This window comes from Cucurbita pepo, chromosome LG18 (genome assembly GCF_002806865.2).
Source record: "Cucurbita pepo subsp. pepo cultivar mu-cu-16 chromosome LG18, ASM280686v2, whole genome shotgun sequence".
Lineage (NCBI taxonomy): Eukaryota > Viridiplantae > Streptophyta > Magnoliopsida > Cucurbitales > Cucurbitaceae > Cucurbita > Cucurbita pepo.
This window is the reverse complement of record NC_036655.1, coordinates 8,118,922-8,144,323: the sequence shown is the minus strand read 5'-3', so window position 1 is coordinate 8,144,323 and position 25,402 is coordinate 8,118,922. Positions and strand designations below refer to the sequence as shown.

Below are 25,402 nucleotides of genomic sequence, written 5' to 3'. Positions count from 1 at the left end.
TTATTTTTTTTACAATATCATGTGTTGTTCGTGATTAAAGTTTCTTCAAAAGCAAATAATTGCCGCGAAAAATTTCATCAAGATAGTAATTAAAAGTTGGTTTGCTCGATTTCCTAACGTAAACCTCTCTTATGGTTAGAGATGTTCATTTTATCTGTGTAGCTGGGGCTTTTGGGGGACTCGCCCCAAGGCTCGAATGGGGAGGGGATTCCTCTAAACATTTTTTTTCCGCTAGATAAATGGGGCCGTAGATGGTATTATATTTCCCGTCTTCACCTCAACCCAATTTTTAGTCTCACCCAATTTTATATAAATATATTTTCACACGCATGTTCAAAATATTTACATTAAATAAATTAGTTAATTTCAGAGTTTAATATTGTAGTTTTTTCGTTTTAATATTAAATACTATATTATAATATTAAAATTTTAAATTTTAAAAATTATGTTATACAATATTTGTTTAATTATATCTTTTAATTTATTGTGATTTTTTTTAATAAAAAATTGGTTGAGATTTGAAAACTTCCAAAATAAATATGAAAATTTGGTTAAATTAGGAATGAAATAGATGATGGGGAGAGTGGAGGACTGAATTCCACGGGTTAGAAGTGGAGGACCAATTTTTAAAAGAATCATTATTAAATAAAGCCCGAAAATAAATTTAAAAAAAGTAAATGGAAACTGGAGAAAATAATTATAAAATTGAGGTTGGATTTAAAAGTTTATGATGTTAAGTATCAATGCAATTAAACTAATTTATTCTACACAAATTAATTTCTGAATTTTATAAATGGATAAATTAATTAAATAAATCACTAAAATAAACTTAATTTAACTATAATTATCATATACTATATTATATTTTTTAAAGTTAAAATTTAAAAGTTAAATCTCTTTGTACGTGCACTAAAAAATGATTAAATAAATTGGGAAAATAGTAACTTGAAAATGAATTTCTTTATTTAGCGCCAAACGGAAGCATTCCTCGGAAATATTACCGAGTTGTTGCGGTTAGTTTCGCTTACGTGGACGATTCCAATTGGTCCACTCTCCCCATCCTCTTACAAAAATTCGATTCGTCCCATTTATTATGGTCTCTCCTCTTCCTTCCCTCTCTCTTTTCGCTCTCTTTCTTGTTCGTTCGACGGTCGGTAGTTTCTCCCGGATAATCTTTTAACTTTCCGATTAGATTACCGACCGTTAGTCCTCTATTTCTCTTTGAATCTTCGAAGTTTTTCGATTGATTTTCGCTATTAACCCCATTTCTCCATTCAGTTTTGGCGCTTCAGCTCCCGATTTAGTTGCTGGCGCGATTGGGTATAACTCTTAATTTTTTGAACGATCACTTTCTGAGGGCGGAAAATTGCTGTTCACGATTTTCTAGGGGGAAAAAAAGGGACGATTCGACGTTGAAGAAGAAGCGACACCTTTCAGGTTTCTGGATTTTCTTTTTGTTCCGTTATTTCGATTCTATGCTTCAAAAACTGGGAGTTGTTCATTAGAATTGAATCTTAATTGCTCGCTGTTCTTTAGCGTCTAAATTGGATCATGTTTCGTTTCTCATATTCATTTCTTTTAATTGACGTTGAACGAGTTTCTGTTGCAACGTTTTCAAGGTCTTATCTGAGATTGTGAAAACCATCGGAAGAAATGACTAGTCAAGGCGGTTCTACTAGGAGAAGTATGTCCTTGACGAACATATCATTTCACGGAAGGAAGAAAATCAATGAGAACGGAAGCTCGGATACACCGAGGAAGTCTCTTTCAGCCTCTCGTTCATTGTAAATCGCTATTTTTTAAATCCTATTTTATAGATGCTCTCATTTATCCCGATTTGTTATGCCTACGCATGTACCTTAATTGGCATATTATTATTTTTGAATCATATTGCACGTTTTTAGATTTTTCTTTGAATGTTTCAAAGCCGAAAGTTGAAATTTGATGTAGTTACGTTTTCTCACTCAGATCATCATTTAAAATCCTTCAAAGAATCGTAGGAACCTTCAGAACAACCCCTCCCAAGCTTTTGGTGTGAGATTGCAAAATTTAGCAGCTCATCTCATCAAGAATCTGTTTGGGCAAAATGGAATTTACATTCTACATGAAAACTGAAGTATCAATATTTCATTGCGTAACATTTTAACGGATTAGCAACTGCATTTGAACGTTAGTACTCTGCTATATCACGTGGTTGCATCATGTAGGAATTGTGTATTTTTTTCTTATTTTATCGTGCAACTTTTTGAGGGATTAATTAATATAATTGAATGGGATTACTTTGCTGTACCTGTCCTGGACCTGTTACAAATTATAGGATAATTGTTGGATACAGTAATTAAATTGGTGAAGTCAAGATATATTAACCTGATTTTCCATTCTCCATTTACATTTGAAAAAGACAACTCAATGGTGAGCGTACGGTGAAACGATTGCGGCTGTCAAGAGCACTGACAGTTCCTGAAAGCACTACCATCTACGAGGCTTGTCGTCGGATGGTTGCTCGTAGAGTTGATGCTTTGTTACTGACTGATTCAAATGCTTTACTTTGCGGTATCCTCACTGACAAGGTTTAACATTGGCTTTCCTTTAGCCTTAAGGGTAACTGTATCCTTGCAACTCAAAAAAAAAGAAAAAAAACTAATATATTCATTTTTCCTTTTGATGGAAGGATATAGCAACGAGGGTAATTGCTTGTGGAGTTAATATTGAAGAAACACCAGTGTCCAAAGTTATGACGAGGAATCCAGTCTTTGTTCTTTCTGACACCCTAGCCGTGGAAGCCCTCCAGAAGATGGTTCAAGGTTCGTATGATTCTGAGAAGCACATTGACATTTTAATGTGCCGTGCTGTTTGGTACTTGGTAGTGATTCTTGCTATGTCGGTCTGATATTTGTGTCTACAGGAAAATTTAGACATTTGCCTGTAGTTGAGAATGGGGAGGTCATTGCATTACTTGATATTGCGAAATGTTTATATGATGCTATTGCACGAATGGAAAGAGCAGCTGAAAAGGGAAAGGCCATTGCAGCAGCAGTTGAAGGTGTTGAAAAAAGTTGGGGAGCCTCTGTTTCTGGTCTGTGGATTATCATCTCCTAGGATATTAATACCTTCCAAAAACAACTCTAAATTGTGCTATTATTGATATACAGGTCCTAATACTTTTATCGAGACACTTCGAGACCGTATGTTCAGACCATCTCTGTCTACGGTACTCCCTGAGAATTTAAAGTAGGTAATACTTTTCTTGGTGAAAAATATTTGGTTTTTAATATCATCTGCATCGCGTCTTTTATTGACGTTTCATTTTCCAGGATTGTTACAGTTCCACCAACAGAAACAGTTTTGATGGCAACAAAAAAGATGCTTGAACTTAGAGTGAGTTCTGCAGTCGTGACAGTTGATAACAAACCACAAGGAATTCTCACGTGGGTACCATCATAATTCTTCTTCATTTAGGATTTTATAATTAGATACAATTTCACGTGTCCTGATATTTTGTCTTTTACAGGTCAAAGGATATTTTGATGCGATTAATAGCGCAAAATCTTCCACCAGAATCCACACTTGTAGAGAAGGTAACTTCTTTCAGCTAGCATGGAGTACAAAGGAGTGTATCGCCTCCCCTCCTGTCAGTACAGTTCTACTGGTTAAATTGAAAGGGGGTGCTGGTTTAGATTGGGGTTGGGGCGGAGATAAATACAACAGAAATTGCAAGATGAATAGATATAAGAGATACATTACTCTGTATCCTGTAAATTTTGTTTTATTCTCGTTGATTATGCCACATTTGTATTCTTCAGAACTGAATATCACCTCTCTCCGTTTCATGTTAAAGGTCATGACTCCACATCCTGAATGTGCGTCAATTGATACTCCGATAGTTGATGCTCTGCACACTATGCATGATGGAAAGTTCTTGCATCTTCCAGTGATAGACAGAGGTAACGTTTATGTAGTTCTTAATCCTAAGAACAAGAAAAGGTTTCATCTGTGAGCTTAAGCCTATCGTCTTTACTTCTGATACTAACGGTTAATTGGCTGCAGATGGAAACGTTGTTGCTGTAGCTGATGTAATACATATCACCCATGCTGCCGTGGCCACGGTGAGTTCATTAACTTTTGGAACCTTTTGTTTGTTAGTATCGTTGATCTTATTTCTTGATATTGCAAAAGTAAGTGTTAGAACACGATGATATAAAAGATAGACTATGGTCGAGCTATATCACTTTCAAATGGCTATTAAGATGCTCCTGGAAGTGTCGTGTCCAAATTCTTAATCACGTTTTCCATGATAAGATTTGGAATTTGAAATTAACAGTGTTGTTATTTTCCCAAGAGAAAAATGATCTACGAGTGAGCAGTGTCGTTTGAATTGTCAAGTTGGTATGGAGAAATATTAGACCTTTTGATGTTCTTTGAAAAGTTTTCTATATTATGTAGCAATAAGACTTGCTCTCATACATGCGGAAATTCAATGCCTTTCCATACATTATTTTTGTATTTAAATAGTCTTATTTTTGTTACTCCTTTATTGTTTGTTGTCTTCATGTTTAAGCGTCGTTAACTAATATCATCAAGATTCCCCCTCCAGTTTTCTTATGTTCTGCGCCAGCTCTAGCAAGTAACCCGCAATCTCCTCTTCCAGTTCGAAATCTTTGAAGCATGAGGGCTACGTTTTTCACTTCCTGAATTTTTTGATTTACAGCCTCAAGGGCTAGATAAATTGGTTGATATTATAGGCTCGAGGATTTAACCTAGTAGTCTAGTGTTAAGACCCTGTCGGCCATCTACTTGGGATTCAACCTAGTGAACACTGATGGGGTGGGGATTTTTAGGGATGAAAAACAAAACAATTGTTGACTCGTTTAAAGTCTATGAACTAATGAGCCTCTGGCAGGGAGAAGAAATATTTTAAAATTTTAAAATTAATATAGAATATTTTGGCCGGGCTTTGAACAATGTATTTAAATTGCTTGGAGCTTTATAATCTATGATTGTGAAGATTTATGTGACTTCGGCATTCCTTCGTGATTAGGTTGGAAATGCATCTGGAATTGGCAATGAGGCTGCAAGTTCTATGATGCAGAAGTTTTGGGATTCTGCCATGGCCTTATCGCCAATTGAGGATGAAGATGAATTGCGTAGGTTGTGATTGTCAAATAGTTATTACCTTATATTTTTGTAGTTAAAGTTATTTATTTATCTCACACGTTCGTGTGACATTTCAGTGAAAGTTCAATGAGATTGGCTTCTGAGGAAACGGATTTTGTTAGACCTCTTCCCTTTCCATCATCTGGAATGTCAAATACTTTTTCTTTTAAACTCGAAGATAGGAAAGGCCGCATGCATCGATTTTCTTGTGGTATGTTTCTTGTTCTATTTTCGTTATCTGTCAAATAAGGTAAGATTATTTGTATTTTTAGTAGTAAACTTTGATTGGTAAGACAGCTATGGATGGCTGAAAAATTGGAAGCAAAGCTTGTTCCCTTTTTTCCTTCGCATCTTCCTAGCGAGCTTTTCCAAGTTCGTAGTTAATTTCGACCTTAATATCCGTTTAAGTTGGCCTGACTGGATTTCTTTGTTGTTCTATCCGAGAGAAGAAACTCGGAATTTAACAGATGTTATAACAGCAATTCTTCAGAGAGTTGGCAATGATATTGACCGCAACCAAGTGCCTCAGATTTTGGTACTCACTCGGACCAATATTTCCAATCTCTTTATTTGGCTTGACAATTTCGAGTTTCCATTATATAAATTGCAACTTATTGATAGCCCACATTTTGTAGTATGAAGATGAAGACCGCGATAAGGTTGTTCTAGCAACAGACGGTGATCTTGCAGCAGCTGTAGAACACGCAAGGTTGGCCGGGTGGAAGGTACCGCATTGGATCATTATTTGTGAATGACGATTTATGCTTGAAAACAAATGGTTAAACTGAAGTAAAGGACATGGTGGTTTTGCGCAGTGTCTGAGATTGCATTTAGAATATCCAGGTAGTCACGCTCGCAAACGGGGTTCTGGTGCGGGAATTATGGATTATGCTCAAAGAGACGCATGGGCGTCGGCGTACAGTGCAGTTGCAGCTGGAGCCGCCCTTGTTGCGGGGTTAGGCGTGTTAGCATACATGAGAAGATCTGGTAATTAAATAATAAAATTCACACATTCTTTTCAATAATTTTGGCCCGAGTAACCTCCGAAATTTGAGCCCTTATTGGGAACAGTCGGAAGAGCCTCGGTGCTTGTGCTTATAATTTTTTGGTTGAAAAGGTCATATTTTTTTATGAAGAAAAGTTGTTTAAGTTATGGGATTGTTGATTTTGTGCATGAAAGAAATGCCATTCCATTTACACCCGTGAGAGTTGACGAGATGTGGTTCATGTGTCTGAAGGTTTTGCAGCTCCATGAATTCGTGGAGATCTCGAGTATAAGTCAACTTTCTACACTCCTCCATACATAAATATTCTCTTAGCTCTCATCTGCTTGCTTGATTTTCTATATGATTGTTGGTCGATGTGAATATATACCACTTCGGGCCAATGCGGAAGAACATGATCGCCTTTTATTTTCTTTTACCGTCCTGGATAAGACTACTTTTGGGGATGGGATCGTCACTTACTTTTACCAAGTGGTGGCTCAAGCTCAAGCCTCCAGTTCGGTATTGTAATGATTTTTTAATCCATTTTGAAGTTCTTTCTCCTAAAACTTTTAGCAATAAGCAGATTATTATATAGTACATTGAATACTTGTAATGTTCTTTAATTTTCTATTCATAAGTTTAAATTATATATACAAAACCAATGAAAGATGTGTCATCCGGGGAAGGGAAGGTTTCACGGGGTAGTCTCTGGTTGTCACGCGTTAATAATAATAATAATAATAATAATGTTTTTTTTTTTTAAATAAAAACAAATTACAATAATGGCTGAAGTTGAAATACTTTGAGAGCGAGATTTTTTATATGAAATTAAAAATCCCACAAATGCATGTTATCATTGATTCCAAGCCAAACACAGTCCGTGAACGCCTTGACCTTCTTCTCTTCTCCCTCTTAATTTATTTTCAAACACAATCTTATCATACAACCAATAAATGAAATCAATTAAAAAAAAATTTAATCAACATCTTGGTAAAATAAGAGCAACAACATTTAATCGGAGTTAAAAGATTGCAGAGAAGGAAGGAAGGATAAACAATGGCAGAGACCCAATTTTCAAGCTTTTTTTCGCTTTTATTGTATTCTTTACTTTTAAATTGCACTGTTTTTGAAACACGCAACGCCAGAAACTTCTTCTGCTTCTCTCTCTCTCTCTCTTTCTTTCTCTCTGCGTATAAAGCAAAATCCACTCTTAGCTACTCTCTCTTTCTCTCTCTCTTAGTCACGACCAGGGGATATTGCCTTTTTAAAGTGGCATTTCTCTGTAACATTCTCATCCACAATCCATTTTCCCCATTTTTAAGCGCTCTTTTGGGTTGTTGGAGTAAGTTTGGCGGAGTTATCTTCTGTTTTCCCTTCCCTCTGCTCCCAGTGATAGCAATGAGAGGACGGCGAAGCAAAGTCACACTTCACTTGCCTTTCATTTTCTTTCTTCTTCTCACTCTCTCATGGATTCCTCAACGCACTTTCCAGCAGCAACCCATCAAAACCGTGGTGGTTTTGGTGATGGAGAATCGTTCCTTCGATCATATGATTGGATGGATGAAGAAATACATCGACCCACGAATCAATGGCGTCACTGGGGACGAATGCAACCCTGTTTCAACCAAGAATCCCAACCCTGAAACCATTTGCTTCTCTGATGACGCTGAGTTTGTAGATCCGGATCCGGGCCATTCATTTGAGGACGTGTTGCAGCAGGTATTTGGCTCTAATTCCATTCCTTCCATGTCTGGCTTTGTGGAACAGGCTCTCTCAATGTCATCAAACCTCTCTGAAACTGTTATGAAAGGCTTCAAACCTGAAGCTGTGCCCATTTATGGAGCTTTGGTTCGTGAGTTTGCTGTGTTTGATAGGTGGTTCTCTTCAATTCCTGGCCCAACTCAACCCAATAGGCTGTTTGTTTATTCTGCAACTTCTCACGGTTCAACAAGCCATGTGAAGAAGCAATTAGCTCTCGGGTATCCCCAGAAAACTATTTTCGATTCACTACATGAGAATGGCCTCGACTTCGGAGTTTACTTCCAGAACATACCCACTACCCTGTTTTACAGAAACTTGAGGAAATTGAAGTACATTTTCAAGTTTCATCCCTACGATTTGCAGTTCAAAAAGGATGCTAGAAATGGGAAGCTTCCCAGCTTAACTGTGATTGAGCCACGGTACTTTGATCTTGTGGGAATGCCTGCAAATGATGACCACCCATCCCATGATGTTGCAAATGGGCAAAAGCTGGTGAAAGAGGTTTACGAGACTCTGAGGGCTAGCCCACAGTGGAACCAAACCCTTCTGATAATCACTTACGATGAGCACGGTGGATTTTTTGACCATGTCAAGACTCCTTTCGTCAATGTCCCTAATCCTGATGGAAACACAGGCCCTGCTCCCTATTTCTTCAAGTTCGATCGGCTTGGAGTCCGTGTGCCTACAATTATGGTTTCGCCTTGGATTAAGAAAGGGACTGGTAAGCCAAGTTCTTCTCACCCCTTAATTTTCTACACTGAATCAACAACCCTAATAACATGAAATTGAACCTTATAGTTCTACTCATCTCTCAACAAAAGCAAAGGACTCTCACATGGGTCTGGTCGGTGTTTTTTCTCCTCGCATGGTTTACAGTCATCCCAGGCTGGCTACTTGGGAAGCCAGTGCCAGGTCGGTGGTGGGAATCCTGAGGCTCCCTCTGGCCAAAGAGTTGGTTGGAATTGGGATCCACGCCAGTTGGAGCTGTTGGGATGAAGATGGTATAGGAACTTAATTAGTGACTGGAAAGAAGGGTGATGCTTGTTTTAGAGTCTGCATCATCAAAATGACTTTAGCACATACAAATAGTTGACTGTTTGGCTATTTCTTCTGGGGTGTGTTTATAGCTCTAACTTTCTGTTTGTTTTGCAGTTATAAGCAGTCCCAAGGGTCCTACTCCAAACTCTGAGTTTGAGCATTCCTCAATTCCTGCTACCATAAAGAAAATATTCAATCTCTCCTCTAACTTCCTGACTCACAGAGATGCATGGGCTGGGACATTTGAGGACATTGTTGGCCAGTTAACCTCGCCACGAACAGACTGCCCAGGTATCATCAATCTATACCGGTTGCGACACATCGACGTTCTCCCAATTGTATACAGAGTTAATCTTCTGTTCAGGTGTAAGATTTCTGAATTCATATTTCGTTAATCTCCCTAACACTTGTTGCAGTAACCTTGCCCGAAGTGACACCGTTGAGGAAAACAGAAGCTAACGAAAACAGTAGACTTTCCGAGTTTCAGAGCGAGGTTGTACAGTTAGCTGCTGTTCTAAATGGTGATCATTTCCTAAGCAGCTTCCCTAATGAAATAAGCGAGAAGATGACGGTTAAAGAAGCACATGACTACACTAGAGGAGCTGTTTCGAGGTTCATCAGAGCAAGCAAAGAGGCAATCAAGTTGGGTGCAGATGAATCTGCCATTGTGGATATGAGATCTTCCCTTACTACAAGATCCTCAATGCACAACTGAATGCATTCTTCTTCGATGGTATAAAACCCCTACACGGCCACAAATTCTTATTCCAGACGAGCTAGATTTTAGAACTTGCGAACAAGTGTAACTATGTTTCATACGCTGATACCATATGGTTGTTTTTGTGTGTTCATCCAAGTGTGTTAAGAGTGTTTAATGGGTTTCTGTAGATGATTTCTAAGAAAAACTAAGGTAATCACGACACACGAGCATCGTTCATTGAAATAGTAAACAAATTTTCTTATATAAGGATTCTTCTGCTTCATGGAAATATTGAACCTTTTATTCCTGGTACTTGATTTATCAGAGCCTTAAGTTATATTAACAATCTAGTGCCAATGGCAAATTTATAATCCCAGTTTCATTGAAGAGATTATATAAAGAAACGTTCTAATAACAACTCATGTTATAAAGCAACAGAGCACGACATTTTCAAATTACGACAGCTAGATTAGTGAGGAGACTCAAGGCTAGATATGTTTTTCATACAGAACAAGGACTTTGCCATGTAGATACATCAGCAACAAGTTCTCGTAGTTGATCTATCAGAAGCTTTATATGCAAGTTCTTAACCATGAGTTCCTGCAAACACACCGCAGATAGGACCCTTATAATAGCAGTTGAAAGAAAAAGAAGATGTCATTTCTAGGAAGAAGCATATTACCTATAATATCCATGACATATCCTCCATAACGTTATTAGTTTCAATATTTGATTTTCTCATTGTCTATTTAGTTTCAAAATCTTTCCTTAGATTAATTCTGATATACAACAAACAATAAGACAAACAGAACTGTTGTCTTGAAATCTATAAGACCTTCTCAGTTTCATCAATATTTGTACATATTTTAGTAAATTTTACTGTATATTTACCTCCGAAGTCTTATATAAGTAAATTATTTCCAGATATATTTGGTTCCCAAACGAAATCTTTGCCAGAAAATTCTAAGTGGTTGTAATCCTAAGTGTCTTGAAGAAAAAATAAATTACTGACATGAATTTACAAGCTGAAGATACAATAGAATACCTTTCTGAGATTAGAGAGGTGTTGTTCCAACTTATCAATTTCAGATTGGTCTGCAGGCGATGCATGACCGCTTGTACCCGATTCATGTGCTTTTGCCTATCAATAAACCATGAAACTCTGATTTAAGTCGCTTAATCGGCATAAGTGAACAACAAGTCAATGCAGTTTAGCAATCTATCAAATTCATAGACATGGATTAAGTCCACGCATCTATCAGCAGTGGTGAAAATGAAAACCAGGTCGAATGTAGTATCTGCAATCTATCAAATTCAGGAAGAATTTTAGGCACTCGGCGGAAATTGAATACAAAAATTCCATGTTCTCCACAAAGCATTTTGTAACATGGGGGAACCAAATATCTTCGAATCAATCTCGAATTTTGCCAAATGAGAAATGAAATGAGAAATGAGAAACGCTGGCTGACGAACAAAGACGAATAAGAGGAAGATCAGTCAGTAATTTACCTTCTGAGAATTGGGAATTGCAGCAAGAATAGCACGAAGTGCAAGTACTGAATTCTTGTAGCGAACACGGGCCTCCTCAAGGGCTCCCCCACTACCGCTGCCTCCGCCACTGCTGGTGTCGGTGTGATGGTTTGTGCTTTCCGAACTTGCATCGCCGTTTACAACTCCATTAGTGGAATGCGAAGATGGAGCATTTGGGCTGGCAATTGTTAAACCAGAAGTAGTCGTTGTTGCCGTTGAAGAAGTGGTGGACCATAATGTGGGATTGCAGAGCTCGTCGTTCATGGAGTATAGGATCTGGAATGCGGATTCTATCGTTTCCTCAAGATGCTTGATGCCCTCCATTGCAAGCTCTTGAGTTGTCTGGGGAAGAGACAAAACATTAGTGGGTTTCTCTTCCATCAAATTTTTCCAGAACAAGAAAAACAGATGCTTTTGTGCTGCTACGCCAACCGAAAATCCACCGAATTCGTTAAGAGAGCCTTCGGAATCAACCAAAATCCCAATTCCAACTTTCAATCACACTTCTGATGTTCACATGAAACCCTAACCCTCATCGGTAAATTGAAATCGAGAAGGCCAAAAAAAAGAAATAAATAAATGAAACAAATGAAATTAAAAATAATCGTCGACAGCAGGGTTCGAACCTGCGCGGGCGAAGCCCAACAGATTTCAAGTCTGTCTCCTTAACCACTCGGACATATCGACTTATTGGAAAGATTGTGATTAGTTACTAAAAAATTATTAGATTTCAAGTCTAGCAAAAAGTCTACCAAAATTGTGACAGAATGGTGCTTTCTTGGTAGTTTCTCACATAATAACGCCTTGAATTGAAAGTTTATTTCTTCATTGACTCATACCTATAGTTGCTTATTGTTTCTACGGAGCCTAGATTTACTCATACTTTTTTCTATTCAACGTCATAACGGTTTATCCGTGAGATCTCACGTCCGTTGGAGAGGGGACAAACCATTCCTTATAAGGATGTGACAGCGATATGTAACGGGTAAAAGCGGACAATATTTGCTAACGGTGGACTTAGGTTGTTACAAATAGTATAAGAGTAAGACACCAGGCGGTGTGTCAACGAGGACGTTGGGTTCCTAAGGAGCATAAATTGTGAGATCCCACATCAATTAATTGAAGAAAGAGTACGAATCATTTCTTATAAGTGTGTAGAAACCTCTCCCTAATTGATGCATTTTAAAAACGATGAGTTTTTTTTGAGAGTTTTGCTTTACAGTTGTAAGTGGATGTCATCTAATCCAGTTTACTGCTTGCAACTCTTTATTGACACAGAATTCTCAAAGCCTCTGATAAGTTAGCTCATTTGATGGTTCAAGTTTCTTGTTATCCACAGCCTTTGCCTCGTCCTGCAGTTTCTATGATGAGATTCCTCTCGCCTCAAGACTTCACCAATGTAAATGAAACTGATGAAGATCTTATTGAATTTCTAACCATTCTTGAAACTGTCATCTTTATTGGTAGCTTAGACACAATGATTGTATGCAACTGAAGGACAAGACAAGGATTCAGAACACCATTGTTCACTCAAATGTTTGGGCAATTTTAAGATGCATGTACACACAAAAAGGGTGTTAAGGCAGCTTCTTTAATTTCATTGTAAGCGACAGTTTTCTCTTTGATGGCAATGTAACATAAATGCAGACAATATCTGTTCCAAGGGCAGCAGCTATATATGGGCATATCAATGAATGCCTGCTGTGGCCTTGCTCCTAATAAGCCTTCTTTTCTGTACTCTTTCTTAACTTGGCATTTCCTAAACTGCACAATCCTCTTGCATGGGGGGAAGTATCCAATGTCTGAAACGTGGTACTGACCTCTGCATTGATACTGTCTACGGCTGCCTTTTGGCACCCAAATTTCAGCTCACAACCATCTCAGAGCACCAACGACACAACTAAATGGAACCTCCAAAATTACATCATTGTTTATGGATAATAGAGTTTGAACAGAAGCTATTTGGCTCTGAAGGGAAAGAAACGGCTTCAAAGTAGTTCATCTTCACATTGCATATCTATGCTTAATCGGAAATAATCCATCTGGAGTTTATGTATTGAAGCGTTTATTATTTTCGTAAAGTAAAACTGAATGCGTCAAAAGTAATAAGCCAACTTAGTCTAGGAACCACTCTTCTTGTAAATACAATTTGGTTGTGTGTGTGTGTGTCTGTGTGAAGATGTTGGCATTTATTTGGGACTCATTTAAATTTTTAACTGAATTTGTCTATATTTATGCAAAAAGCATGAAATATTGCAACCCCAATAACCAGAGTTAAAGAAAAATAACCGTAGTTAGGGTATTAACCGCATGTGAAAAATAGTTAGGTCAATTTTATAAGCATTAGCAAAAAAATATTTAAAAGACTAGGAAAATTACTAGGAAAATTACTGGGAAAACTGAGTTGCTATATATATTAGCCATGCAAATACCCAATTTTCTGCAGGCTGGGGAAATATTTTCACTTGGTGCCATCTGAATTGGGATTTATTTTCCCTTTTTTTTTCCACATTCAAAGCGGGGTGGCAGACAGTTTTCATCGACAAAATTGTTATCCAGATTCTTCAATGCTTTCCGGCGATTCACATCTCACAAAAGGGATTTGCCGTACGTTATAATCTTTCCTTACATACCTTCGCTTTCTGCCATTTCAGGAATATGATCCGTCGCCATTGTTATTAGATTCTACTTCAATCGGATAGAAAAATGTAGGGTTTTTGCCAGGGTTACTGAAAATCGGTATATATGAAACTCTCTGATACCGTAACCAACTGCCCAAACTTTTCTTCGATTGATTTTGTTTCGTTATTGTTTCCCGTGGAGGGGGGGAGGTTCGAATGTGAAAAGGGCTTTCTCTATCTTTCTTAATTTCATTCTCTCTAACGCTCCTTCTTGTTGTTCAGCATATGTGGAAGTGTATGGGAATGAGACTGTGCCTCTAATAGGATAATGATTAGTTTCTTCCTGATAAAATGAGATCAGGGTGATCAATGAACCAGCTGCCTTTCATAAGATTTGGTTCCAGCGTCCAACCTACCAATGGATGATTAAACTCTTTAAGAACTGTAGCATGCTTCTTCTGGTACATTCTGATGAAGAATGTAGGTTCCACTATTGCGTTGTTTTTCCTATGTTTTGCTGTTTTTTTTTTTACTTCATTGTTGAGTTTTCTCGTTATGAAATTCTTGGATCTGATTGACTATCATAGATCTCTGGTGGGGTAGAAAATGGATTTGATGGATTAGGCAAAACATTCATTGATATTTTTACATTTATAACTCTCGAGTGAAGCTGTTAATTGCTCCAGTCAATAAATTTCATAAATTTTGGCATGAATTTTGTGTCGCCTACTCTGTCTATCTAAGTATTTTCCTTTATTCCTTTTCTGCTTTTAGGGCTTTCAAGGTTTTGGGTTATTTCTTGATGGTCTATCCAAGGATATTGGTGAATTTACATTGGAGAGCAATCACGTTGATTCGATTATGCTAGCACTTCCAGAAAAGTAGAAGGATAGTCAAGTACTCATCATTAGCAGGATTTCAGTATTGAGGGGATGGATTGCAATAAGGATGATGCCTCTAAGGCCAAGCAGATTGCTGAGAAAAAGTTCGCAGAGATGGACATTGCGGCCGCAGTTAAATTTGCCTTGAGGGCTCACAGCTTGTATCCCAGCCTCGATGGTCTTCCACAATTTATTGCAAATCTGAATGTTTACTTGTCCGCGGAGAAAAGAATTGATGGATGCATTGATTGGTACAGGGTCCTTGGTGTGGATCCATTGGCTGATGAAGAAACCATTAGGAAACATTATAGAAATCTGGCACTCATTCTTCATCCTGACAAAAACAAATCAATTGGTGCAGATGGGGCTTTTAAAATTGTATCTGAAGCTTGGAGCTTGTTGTCTGACAAAACCAAAAGAGAAGCATTTGACCAAAAGCGGAATATAAGAGGTATGGCTATGAAGTCCACTGAAATTAGGTCATCACTTCCAATTGTTCGGAATGGTTTCCATAATCTCTCCCCCAATCATAATTCGAATAGATGGCATTGGAGAAGTGATGATGAGGTCCTTACTGCTCCAGCTTCTCATCCAGTGAAACCCACGTTTTGGACAATTTGCAATTCATGCAAGGTGCATTTTGAGTATCTCAGATCTTATCTTAATCATAATCTTGTTTGTCCTAACTGCTGCATATCCTTTTTGGCCGTTGAGAACCCATCACCACCGTTCAATCTGAATCCGTCATCCTCTCCACGGACTTTCAACATTCAGCAACAGGCTTCCAGTGCATACAGCCATTTCAAGAAATCATTTAGTGTGGAAAAGACAGAGTTTTCTCCTAGAGGTGTGGACGCAGCAGGATATAGTAGTACCAATTCCATGCGTAAATCTTTTCAGTCTGGTACATCATGTAAGCACAGAGCAGCTGAAAGTAGGAAAACATCAGCTTCTTCAGCAGCTAAAGCTTTTAGTTTCTTCAAACCATCATCTCCAAAGATGAATATGGGGCATAAAGATGGCAAATTGGCAGCCAAGGAAGTGGAGTCTTCTCTGAGAGAAGATCGTGCTCCCGACAAAGGGGATGGTGGTTTTGCCTCTACATCCTGCAATGACAGTGCCTGTTCTGCACACAAAGGAGATAGACCAAAGAAAAAAAGACGCATAACAGGGCATAAAATGTCAGGTAATATCAGAGACTTTCTTAAAAAAATGGAAATAGAAAATGGAGGGATTATAAAGGAGAGTAGCGGGTCCCAAAAATATAGCTTTGAAGGAAGAAGGTCAATCACTGGAAAATTCAGATCTGCTAATAATACAAGGGAGCTTTCCCAGCTGGAATTGCGACAGATGTTGATGGGGAAGGCTAGGAATGAAATCCACAAGAAGCTTAATGAATGGAAGGCAGACGTGTCATCGACTATTTTGCAAAAGACAGAGAATTCTAACAAGGATCTTGTTGAAGAGAAAGAGGGGAAAAGTGTTGTTCTAAATGGTATGAAATCCAGTAAATATTTGAATACTGTGTGTCGTAAAGATGAATTGCGGACCAAATGTCCTTTACCTCCAAGTTCTGGCGAGCGTCCAGACACCAAGGCTTCTGAATCTTTCTCCATGAGTGTTCCTGATCCAGATTTTCACGATTTTGACAAGGATCGTGCAGAAAAATCGTTTGGTAGTAATCAGGTTTGGGCTGTTTATGACGATGATGATGGTATGCCCCGATATTATGCCATGGTTCGTAAAGTTATATCGTTAAAACCATTCAAAATGAGAATCAGTTGGCTTAATTCCAAAAGTAACACTGAACTGGCCCCATTGAACTGGATTGGTTGTGGATTTCCGAAGACAAGTGGGGATTTCTGGATCGGTAAGCACGAAGATTATGGCTCTCTCAATTCGTTCTCACACAAGGTTAAGCAGGTAAAAGGCAAGAGAGGAGCTATTAGAATATTTCCTAGTAAAGGAGATGTGTGGGCGCTATATAGGAATTGGTCTCCTGATTGGAATGAGCTTACCCCAGACGATGTTATTCACAAATATGACATGGTGGAAGTCCTTGAGGATTACAATGAAGATAGAGGGGTTGCTGTTGTTCCATTAGTTAAGGTTGTTGGATTCAAGACTGTGTTTCAGCAGCATATTGATCCATCAAAGATCCAGAATATTCCCAGGGAAGAAATGTTTCGATTTTCTCACCAGGTCCCTTCGTGCTTGCTTACTGGTCTTGAAGGTCAAAATGCTCCTTCTGGTTGCTGGGAGCTCGATCCTGCTGCAACGCCTTTGGAACTTCTTCAAGTTGCCAAGGAAGCTGAAATAGAACTAGAAGAAGCGACTCAGAGCGCTGAACAAGCTACGGATGGACATCCACTTGAGGATACAAAAACTGCTAAAGTAGCAAACCTTGAGAATAATGTAGAAACGACTATGAAAGATCTTAAAGTTAAGGATAAACTGATGATGCATAATGGAAATAAGACAAAAGTTCAAAAGATGATGGTGTATAGCCGGAAGCGGTTCCGGGGAAAAGTGGCAATTGGTGGCGAGTTATCAGCACATTAGAAAACTTTTGAGAAGTTGTTCTCAGATGAACATATACCATATAGACATGAGGATAGCAGCAGCACAGGGCCATACACAGTTCAGCTTCTAAGCACCAATCCTCCAGCCTAAACCTTGTTTTGATTTTATTTTGTTCATTTCATTCGTCTCCTCGACCGTGAGAGATATTAATTGGCGATACATGCGGAGAAGTATTTCTTTAGTCTAGCTTTACTCTCTCTGCACTGTTTGGGCTATACAATTTTGTCAGTTTTTGACACCCTCAATACTAATTTCAGTTTCAGTTCTGTGGGGAGCTCGGAGAGTGTTGGAAAAGGCAGTTTCCTTTGGCTTTGATGGACCACATGGTATATGGCATCGTAGCTCCAGATTGATAGGCTAATTTAACTGTTTGCTCCAAAAGATGTAATTACTTTTACTTGTACATTCGAGACCCATTATGACCCAGTACAATATTCACTCTTTTTAATGATAAATCCAGTTCGTGCAAATCTGAGTTGTTGGATATACATATATCTGGATGGTGCATGGCTCTTGATTTCCTTTACAAATTCTTGCTTCCTTGCTTGGCTGCCTACAGAGAATGCAACTCAAAGTCAAATGATCCGAAGAGAAAAGGAATATATGTTAATTATGGAAAGCTGTTTATAGTTCCATTTTGATTGTTGCCTCTCATATGTTTTTTGTGTGATGGGGTAGTAGGGAATGGAATATATATGATGATCTGTTTGAGGAGATTGAAATAGATTTCACAATCTCACAGTGTGTTTGACTGGAAGAATCCAAATCTGATCTGTTGAAAGAAGAAGGCTAAATGTGAAGCCCTTACACTCGTAAATTATGGAAGAGGTACATTCTTTTATTCTCTTGTGTTCATTTAACGTTGCAGGAAAATGAAGGGCGCATAATATGTGGTCTGCTTTGCAAAGCATCAACAACTGGGTACGCACTTTGACTGACTGAATTAATATGTGTGAAATTTTGGTTGTTCACAGTTCATTCTTTGAGCTTTCTAGAAAACAAATTAAGGAATCTAGAAGATAGATTATAAAAGGGCACTGAATAATGGATGGTTGTTTTATTGCGTTGAAGTGTTTGTGTGCTGATACTGAAATACAAGAGAAGTGGTTTGAAAATAAAGAGGGAAATAGAGAGAAAGAAGTGAGTGGGCATGTGGTTAAAGAAAAGGCATTGTCTGCCGCAATGCCAAACCTACTTTTGGCCATTGGACAACTTGTACAGCTTCTTGCAGAAACTTCTTCGGGGCTTTTGGGNCGGAGGGGGAAAAAGGTTAACAGAAGGAGCAAAAAGGAAAGGAAAAATTCTGAATCGCTTTAATAAAATCAGGAAAAGGAAAAAAGCATTGTTCTTGTTTTGCAATAAAAGTTTTAGAACAAATTTTGGTCTGAATTAATCTCAACTCTTTTGTATGCCATCAAATTAGGTTTCAGAATTCCATATTTCATATTTGTGCTCAAAAAGGAAAGAAGAAAAATCCTGTGATTAATTAAAAAAAAAAAAATAATAAATAAAGATTAATTAAATAATTATATTGAAAAAGAAAGAAATTAGGGGAGATGAAATGTTTAAAACGCAGGGGTGGATGGTGGAGGGTGGAGGCAGGGAAACGAATCCTCTGACTCAAAGCCTGTTTGTTTCCTTATCTCAATTCTCAACTCTTTTGGGAGTTGTTTCTTTCTTCCTTCTCCGCCACTTCAAGATTTCTCCCTTTTTTAAACCTCTCCTCCCCCAAATCACTTTCTCAAATCTGCTCCTCACTAGATCCCACCATCCTCCCATTCAATCCCCTGCTGCATTTGGCCAAGCCCTTCTGGAACTGCCGCCCTCGTCGGCCGATGGAGAGCAACAACCAAGCCCAATCCTCCCCTTACCCTCCTCCTCAGGCCCCTGTTCCGGCCCCTCCCTTACACCACCTCCTTCAGCAGCAGCAGCAGCAGCTTCAGATGTTCTGGTCCTTTCAGCGTCAAGAAATCGAACAGGTTAATGACTTTAAAAACCATCAGCTTCCTTTGGCCCGCATTAAGAAGATCATGAAAGCCGATGAGGACGTGCGTATGATATCCGCTGAGGCACCCATTTTGTTCGCCAAGGCGTGCGAGCTCTTCATTCTTGAACTCACGATTAGGTCATGGCTCCACGCGGAAGAGAATAAGAGGCGTACATTGCAGAAGAATGATATTGCAGCGGCCATCACGAGGACCGATATCTTTGATTTCTTGGTTGATATTGTGCCTAGGGATGAGATCAAGGACGAGGCTGGGTTGGGTGGCATGGTTGGAGCCACTGCCAGTGGAGTGCCGTACTATTATCCGCCTATGGGCCAACCGGCAGGGCCCCCTGGGGGGATGATGATTGGGAGACCAGCAATGGATCCCACCGGAGTCTACGCTCAGCCGCCGTCGCAGGCGTGGCAATCGGTGTGGCAGCCGGCCGCAGAGGATGGTTCTTACGCGAGTGGGGGCAGCAGCGGGCAGGGCAATCTTGATGGTCAGAGGTAGGTGTTTATGGTTATTTGTGTCATTTGAATTAGTAATGCACAATTTAAGAATACGGTCTTTAAGCGTCGTCTTGTGTTCCATCCTGATCTGTGCCATGATCAAGCTGAATTGAATTCTTTCGTTTTCATGTTTTTACTGATTTCACATTTACGTCTTCTTTATCGAGAGATTGCATGTTGGGATTGTTGCCCTTTTCCTCTTTCCTTACTGAGTAATCCCCCAACAAGAATGTGCTCTGATTTGTTGAGTAATTTTCAGGATTTTATAGGATTTTGTCTCTTTGGTGCTGTTGGGTTTAAAGCTTCATTTTGGGTTTTGCTGTCTAATAACTTTTGTAATCTTTTCTCTCTTTTTGATGAATCTAATTAAATGTTTTAAAAGAAACCTTATCCTTTGGCCTTTGCTTGACAGGTTATCTTATTTTCCTCCCTCTCCCTCTCATGTCTATATGAATCGCCCATCAATTATCAATATCAGTAGCTTTCCTTTTTATTAATGCCAATTGGAGGAATTTTTGTAACCCTCTTGACTTGGTTGATTTCTTATCACTCACCCTTCTTTTATATCTTCTTTTTTTCACGTAATGAAGATCTCTTTCTGTCTCTTAATGAAACAAAAGTTTCAAATCGATAGTAACAGCAATGGTTGAGGATGGTTGTGAAAGCCTTTGGATTCAATCAGTTGATTCTATAACAATAAAAAAAAAAAAAAAAACCCTTTTAAGCACATCTCATGGTTATTAATTCGTTCACCACTTATGACTATTCAATGCTGTATAATGACAGATTTTACTATTTGAGAATATTAAAGGTGGAAATTTGAACTTACTACCTCAGAGAAAGTAAAAATGTCTTTCAACTCCCAAGTTATATCCATGTTTCCAAAAGGTGTCAGTGCAATAAAAACAGTTGGATGAGGGTGTTGGTATTAGTGTATATAGATACCATTCCTTAACGAAGAAACGCCCCTGCATGGGGTCAAAAGGTTGTGTTGGACACTTTTTAGTAGATTGGTTAAAGAATTGTTCAATGATCTAGTGCTCCCTCCTACTAATCACAATTCTTCATAAAAATACATCCAATTAGGAATGAGGATGGCTGCTTGTGGTTTGAGAAAGTGTTGAATAAAAGAGGACTTATGTTGAAGTCTCCAAGGTGTGGACTGTGACCTAATCACTAATTACAACACTATTCTAATCACTAATGAGGTAATTGAAGACGTAAGAAGAAGAAAGAAGGGTTAGATAGTGAAATTACATCTTGACAAAGGTTGTTTTTTTTCAGAATATCACAGGTTAGTACAAGGATTGGTATTTTTTAGATTTGAATTTTCTTCTTAAAATCCTTCAGCTAGAAGCTCTTAGTAGGCTCCAAAACAGGAGTGGTAGCTAGCTTGCTTAAAGTATTAGAAATAGGCAAGGATGGTCCAACTTTTAGTTGCCCCCAATTCAATGGAAGATACTGTTCTTGTTTGATCGTATGATGATGGAAACTTCAAAAGTTTGTTTATGATGCTGAATATATTTGAGAAGCACTCCGTGTTGAAAATAAATTTCAGTACATCTTCCATCTTCCGTTGCTGAGATTAGTACAGACGTGGAAGGCATTTGTGACTAGAGGTGTGACTTGTGAGATTTAATTATTAGGCCCAGAAGCTTCCTTTCAGCTACACTTATGTCCACTCGGTGATAACCTCTTAAACACACACACATATCATCACATTAACTGTTCATCAAAGATATTTGATCCAAATACTGAAGGAAAGGTGTCAAAAATTTGTATGGAAGTTGATATTCAAAATTATATCCCAACTTGTTTGTCATTCTTAGCTTTTCCATCTTGAAGAAGAGGGTTCTGATTCTGATGTTTGTTTCCCCTGCAGTTAAGCAATTCTTGTGTAGATGATCTGCCGTGTGGTGCCAATGAAAAAATGATGCGTCTTGCTGATGCTATCCAGGGCGTAAAACTAAGTGTATTTTTCTTTTATGTTTCCTTCTTTTCGAACGTGGTTACCCTTAGAAACTTGTAAAAGCTTTTACTAGATGTCGTGGAATTGACATTTCTTTTCTTAAATTGCTGTTTCTACGTTGCTGATATCAATTTGGTTAAGATCAACTTTTTTTACCTTGTTGACCTTAGGAGCGTTATGTGGGATTCCGTTGGACGCCTTTTTTATACGTTAGGACATGTTATGTAGACTAAACAAACTCAAAGTGATAGTGAAAAGGGCAAGTCTTCTTGAATCTATAACATTAGTCTATGTAAAAGCAATCTATAAAATGTTTTCTATAACTTAGTTTATGTATAAAGCGTGATGAATTTTAATTAATTACGAAAGATCACGTAAAATGGTACTTCTTCAAATGACCTAGGTGTAAATCACTATTCATGTGAATCTAGTTTTTGTAGTACATACATTAGTGTTCAAAATGGCTCTGTTGTAAACCCTTGATAGAGACAAAAAAGATAAACAAGAAAAGGGAGTGAAGGAAAAGAGACCGAAGGAGGACTGAAATCATATCTTTGTTTTTTAGTTGTCTTGCTTACACTTGGGATTATTTGTTTTATTATTTTATTTATTTCAAATTAAGTTTATAAACTCTACTTTTGTTATCACTTTCTTCNTTTTTTTTTTTTTTTTTTTTTAAAGTTTAACACAGAATTAAAATTCAAATATTTTAAGAAATTAAAAAAAAAAAAATTGTTATTTTGACCGAAAATAAATGAAAGGGCAACTTAATTTGTGGGAATCCAGGGATATCCAGCGGTAATAATAGCTGGTTAAATAATAAATATAAATTCCAAGATCATTGCGAACCACTACTTCATACACCAATTCCCTGCTGCTTGATCCCTCATCGCCTCATCCTTCACCATCTCATCAATGGCGGCGGCTACATCTCCCTGCGCCTCCAAATCCTTCTCCAAATCCTCCTCCTTTATTCTTCCTAAACCCTTCTCCAGATTCGATCTTTCATTTTCCCCTCTTCCTCGCAATCCCATTTTTCGCCGTCCTCTTCGCATCTGCAGCAGCTCTCTCTCAAATCCTTCCCCAAAACCTTCCTCCACCACAGCCTCCGCCCTTGCTGTCGACACTTCCACCATCCCCACTCCTGAGATTTTCGTCTCTCGATTCGCCGCTGATGAACCCAGAAAAGGCGCCGATATCCTCGTCGAGGCTCTCGAGCGCCAAGGCGTCACCGATGTCTTTGCTTACCCCGGCGGCGCGTCCATGGAGATCCATCAGGCCCTCACGCGCTCTTCGTCCATCCGTAACGTTCTCCCTCGCCACGAACAGGGCGGGGTATTCGCCGCCGAGGGTTACGCTCGCTCCTCTGGCCTTCCAGGCGTTTGCATTGCAACTTCCGGCCCCGGCGCCACCAATCTGGTCAGCGGCCTTGCCGATGCCCTCCTCGACAGCGTTCCGTTGGTGGCCATTACAGGGCAAGTTCCGAGGAGAATGATCGGTACCGATGCGTTTCAGGAAACTCCCATCGTAGAGGTAACACGCTCTATTACAAAGCACAATTATCTGGTTCTTGATGTAGATGACATTCCTAGGATTGTGAGCGAGGCATTTTTTCTCGCAATTTCTGGTCGTCCTGGTCCTGTTCTTATTGATATTCCCAAAGACGTTCAGCAACAGCTCGCGATTCCTAATTGGAATCAGCCCATGAAATTACCTGGTTACTTGTCTAGGTTACCTAAGCCTCCCATTGATTCGCATTTGGAACAAATTGTGCGATTAATCTCTGAATCTAAGAAGCCTGTTCTTTACGTGGGTGGAGGGTGTTTGAATTCGTCAGAGGAGCTGCGGCGGTTTGTCGAGCTGACCGGGATTCCAGTGGCCAGCACTCTGATGGGTCTTGGGGCTTTTCCTTGCTCCGATGACTTGTCTCTGCAAATGCTGGGAATGCACGGGACAGTTTATGCCAACTATGCTGTGGATAAAGCGGACCTGTTGCTTGCATTTGGAGTGAGATTTGATGACCGTGTGACAGGGAAACTTGAGGCCTTTGCAAGCCGTGCGAAGATTGTTCATATCGATATCGATTCTGCCGAGATTGGGAAGAACAAGCAGCCCCATGTATCGGTCTGTGGCGATGTGAAGTTGGCCTTGCAGGGAATGAATTGTTTACTTGAGAAGGTTGAGAAGCCTCACTTTGAATTCTCTGCGTGGAGAGAGGAGCTGAATGAGCAGAAATCGAAGTATCCATTGACTTTCAAGACATTTGATGAGGCCATTCCTCCACAGTATGCAATTCAAGTTCTTGATGAGCTAACCAATGGCGAGGCCATCGTAAGCACAGGGGTGGGGCAGCATCAGATGTGGGCAGCTCAGTTCTACAAGTACAAGAAGCCACGCCAGTGGTTAACCTCTGGCGGGTTAGGTGCAATGGGCTTTGGACTGCCTGCAGCGATGGGGGCAGCAGTAGCAAATCCGGGTGCAATAGTCGTTGACATCGACGGGGATGGGAGTTTCATGATGAATGTCCAAGAACTGGCAACAATCAGTGTTGAGAAACTTCCCGTGAAGATCCTGCTGCTGAACAACCAGCATCTGGGCATGGTTGTGCAGTGGGAGGATCGGTTCTACAAAGCCAACAGAGCTCATACATACCTGGGAGACCCATCAAACGAATCTGAGATATTCCCCAACATGTTGAAGTTTGCAGAGGGATGCGGGATCCCGGCGGCACGTGTGACGAAGAGGGCGGAGTTAAGAGCAGCGATGAAGAAGATGCTGGAGACGGAAGGGCCTTACCTGTTGGATGTGATCGTACCACATCAGGAACATGTGCTGCCGATGATTCCCAGTGGTGGTGCTTTCAAAGATGTGATCACAGAGGGAGATGGAAGATGCTCATACTAATAATATGAATAATATATGATCATCCTTGTCACGCCACCAGATTACGTTCTCTCCCCCATATGTACATTATTGTTCCGTCTCATTTTAGTTTGTTTTGTTAGCTTCTTCTTGTTGCGCTTTGTCTTAGAAACAATGTTGTTGTTGTTGTTGTTGTAAGAGTTCCTTCTCCCTAATTTATGCTTTGTTGCCGAACCCTAGTTTTGAATTTTGGTATTCAATACAATAAAAGATTGTCGCCAAATGCTGTAACCACGGAATACTGCAGTTGCCAAATGCTATATGGTAGCAAACTCGTAAGAAACTCCTGCATTTTTCTTACACACACACACAAGGGTTCTCTTAATGCTACCCTTATTCTTATTCTTACACACAAGGGTCCCATTAGCAAATGTGATGTTTTGTTCTTCTCTCCACCCGATGTGGTGTCTCACAATCCACTGTCCGAGAGTTGCATACCTTGAGAAACTTGAGAAAGAATGTTTCATCTCCTCTCCACCCGATATGGGATCTCACGGTCCATCTCCCTTGGGAGGGTTTCCACACCCTTATAAGAAATGTTTCGTTTCTTTCTCCACATGAAATGTTTCGTTTCTCTCTTTGGAGGGTTTTCACTCTTGTAAAGTATGTTTCGTTCCATTCTCCACCCGATGTGGAATCTCACAATCCACTCCCCTTTGGAGGGTTTTCACTCTTGTAAAGTATGTTTCGTTCCATTCTCCACCCGATGTGGAATCTCACAATCCACCCCCTTGGAAGCCAACATCCTGGCATACCGCCG

At 39.3% G+C, this 25,402-nt stretch overlaps 6 protein-coding genes and 1 non-coding gene across 11 annotated transcripts; 5 read left to right on the top strand and 2 right to left on the bottom strand.

Annotated features, from left to right (window-relative positions):
- Nucleotides 1-1,116: 1,116 nt before the first annotated feature.
- On the top strand, nucleotides 1,117-6,746 carry LOC111779611 (CBS domain-containing protein CBSCBSPB5). Of its 4 annotated transcripts, none has more exons than XM_023659694.1 (16): nucleotides 1,117-1,437; nucleotides 1,620-1,760; nucleotides 2,402-2,570; nucleotides 2,672-2,804; nucleotides 2,906-3,076; nucleotides 3,153-3,231; nucleotides 3,315-3,428; nucleotides 3,512-3,578; nucleotides 3,839-3,944; nucleotides 4,048-4,106; nucleotides 5,039-5,148; nucleotides 5,232-5,365; nucleotides 5,604-5,689; nucleotides 5,790-5,879; nucleotides 5,970-6,141; nucleotides 6,335-6,746. In XM_023659694.1, exons 2-16 carry the CDS (start codon nucleotides 1,654-1,656, stop codon nucleotides 6,358-6,360), a joined length of 1,623 nt encoding a protein of 540 aa, XP_023515462.1. In that variant the 5' UTR covers nucleotides 1,117-1,437; nucleotides 1,620-1,653; the 3' UTR covers nucleotides 6,361-6,746. The 4 variants fall into 4 exon arrangements, with proteins under 4 accessions (XP_023515462.1, XP_023515460.1, XP_023515459.1 ...); XM_023659692.1 differs by having other exon boundaries at nucleotides 1,620-1,784; nucleotides 6,393-6,746; XM_023659691.1 differs by having other exon boundaries at nucleotides 1,620-1,784.
- A 560-nt stretch (nucleotides 6,747-7,306) lies between these two features.
- On the top strand, nucleotides 7,307-9,901 carry LOC111779610 (non-specific phospholipase C6-like). Its single transcript, XM_023659690.1, has 3 exons — nucleotides 7,307-8,622; nucleotides 9,054-9,230; nucleotides 9,356-9,901. Exons 1-3 carry the CDS (start codon nucleotides 7,539-7,541, stop codon nucleotides 9,652-9,654), a joined length of 1,560 nt encoding a protein of 519 aa, XP_023515458.1. The 5' UTR covers nucleotides 7,307-7,538; the 3' UTR covers nucleotides 9,655-9,901.
- Nucleotides 9,902-9,989: 88 nt separating this feature from the next.
- Nucleotides 9,990-11,730, bottom strand: LOC111779613 (mediator of RNA polymerase II transcription subunit 30). Its single transcript, XM_023659696.1, has 3 exons — nucleotides 11,149-11,730; nucleotides 10,685-10,780; nucleotides 9,990-10,239 (listed from the first exon to the last, which is right to left on the bottom strand). The coding sequence occupies exons 1-3, from the start codon at nucleotides 11,548-11,550 to the stop codon at nucleotides 10,141-10,143; spliced, it is 597 nt and encodes a 198-aa protein (XP_023515464.1). The 5' UTR covers nucleotides 11,551-11,730; the 3' UTR covers nucleotides 9,990-10,140.
- Nucleotides 11,731-11,774: 44 nt separating this feature from the next.
- On the bottom strand, nucleotides 11,775-11,856 carry TRNAS-UGA. Its single transcript has one exon. It is a non-coding gene; the product is annotated as a tRNA-Ser (tRNA).
- Nucleotides 11,857-13,619: 1,763 nt separating this feature from the next.
- On the top strand, nucleotides 13,620-17,724 carry LOC111779635. 2 transcript variants are annotated; one of them, XM_023659725.1, is made up of 2 exons: nucleotides 13,620-13,776; nucleotides 14,565-17,724. In XM_023659725.1, exon 2 carries the CDS (start codon nucleotides 14,723-14,725, stop codon nucleotides 17,231-17,233), a length of 2,511 nt encoding a protein of 836 aa, XP_023515493.1. In that variant the 5' UTR covers nucleotides 13,620-13,776; nucleotides 14,565-14,722; the 3' UTR covers nucleotides 17,234-17,724. The 2 variants fall into 2 exon arrangements, with proteins under 2 accessions (XP_023515493.1, XP_023515494.1); XM_023659726.1 differs by lacking the exon at nucleotides 13,620-13,776 and adding an exon at nucleotides 13,787-14,270.
- A 1,096-nt stretch (nucleotides 17,725-18,820) lies between these two features.
- Nucleotides 18,821-21,875, top strand: LOC111780633 (nuclear transcription factor Y subunit C-1). Its single transcript, XM_023661086.1, has 2 exons — nucleotides 18,821-19,748; nucleotides 21,634-21,875. The coding sequence occupies exons 1-2, from the start codon at nucleotides 19,090-19,092 to the stop codon at nucleotides 21,635-21,637; spliced, it is 663 nt and encodes a 220-aa protein (XP_023516854.1). The 5' UTR covers nucleotides 18,821-19,089; the 3' UTR covers nucleotides 21,638-21,875.
- A 688-nt stretch (nucleotides 21,876-22,563) lies between these two features.
- LOC111780023 (acetolactate synthase 3, chloroplastic-like) lies at nucleotides 22,564-24,865 on the top strand. The gene has a single exon (XM_023660272.1). It carries the CDS (start codon nucleotides 22,636-22,638, stop codon nucleotides 24,622-24,624), a length of 1,989 nt encoding a protein of 662 aa, XP_023516040.1. The 5' UTR covers nucleotides 22,564-22,635; the 3' UTR covers nucleotides 24,625-24,865.
- Nucleotides 24,866-25,402: the final 537 nt, after the last annotated feature.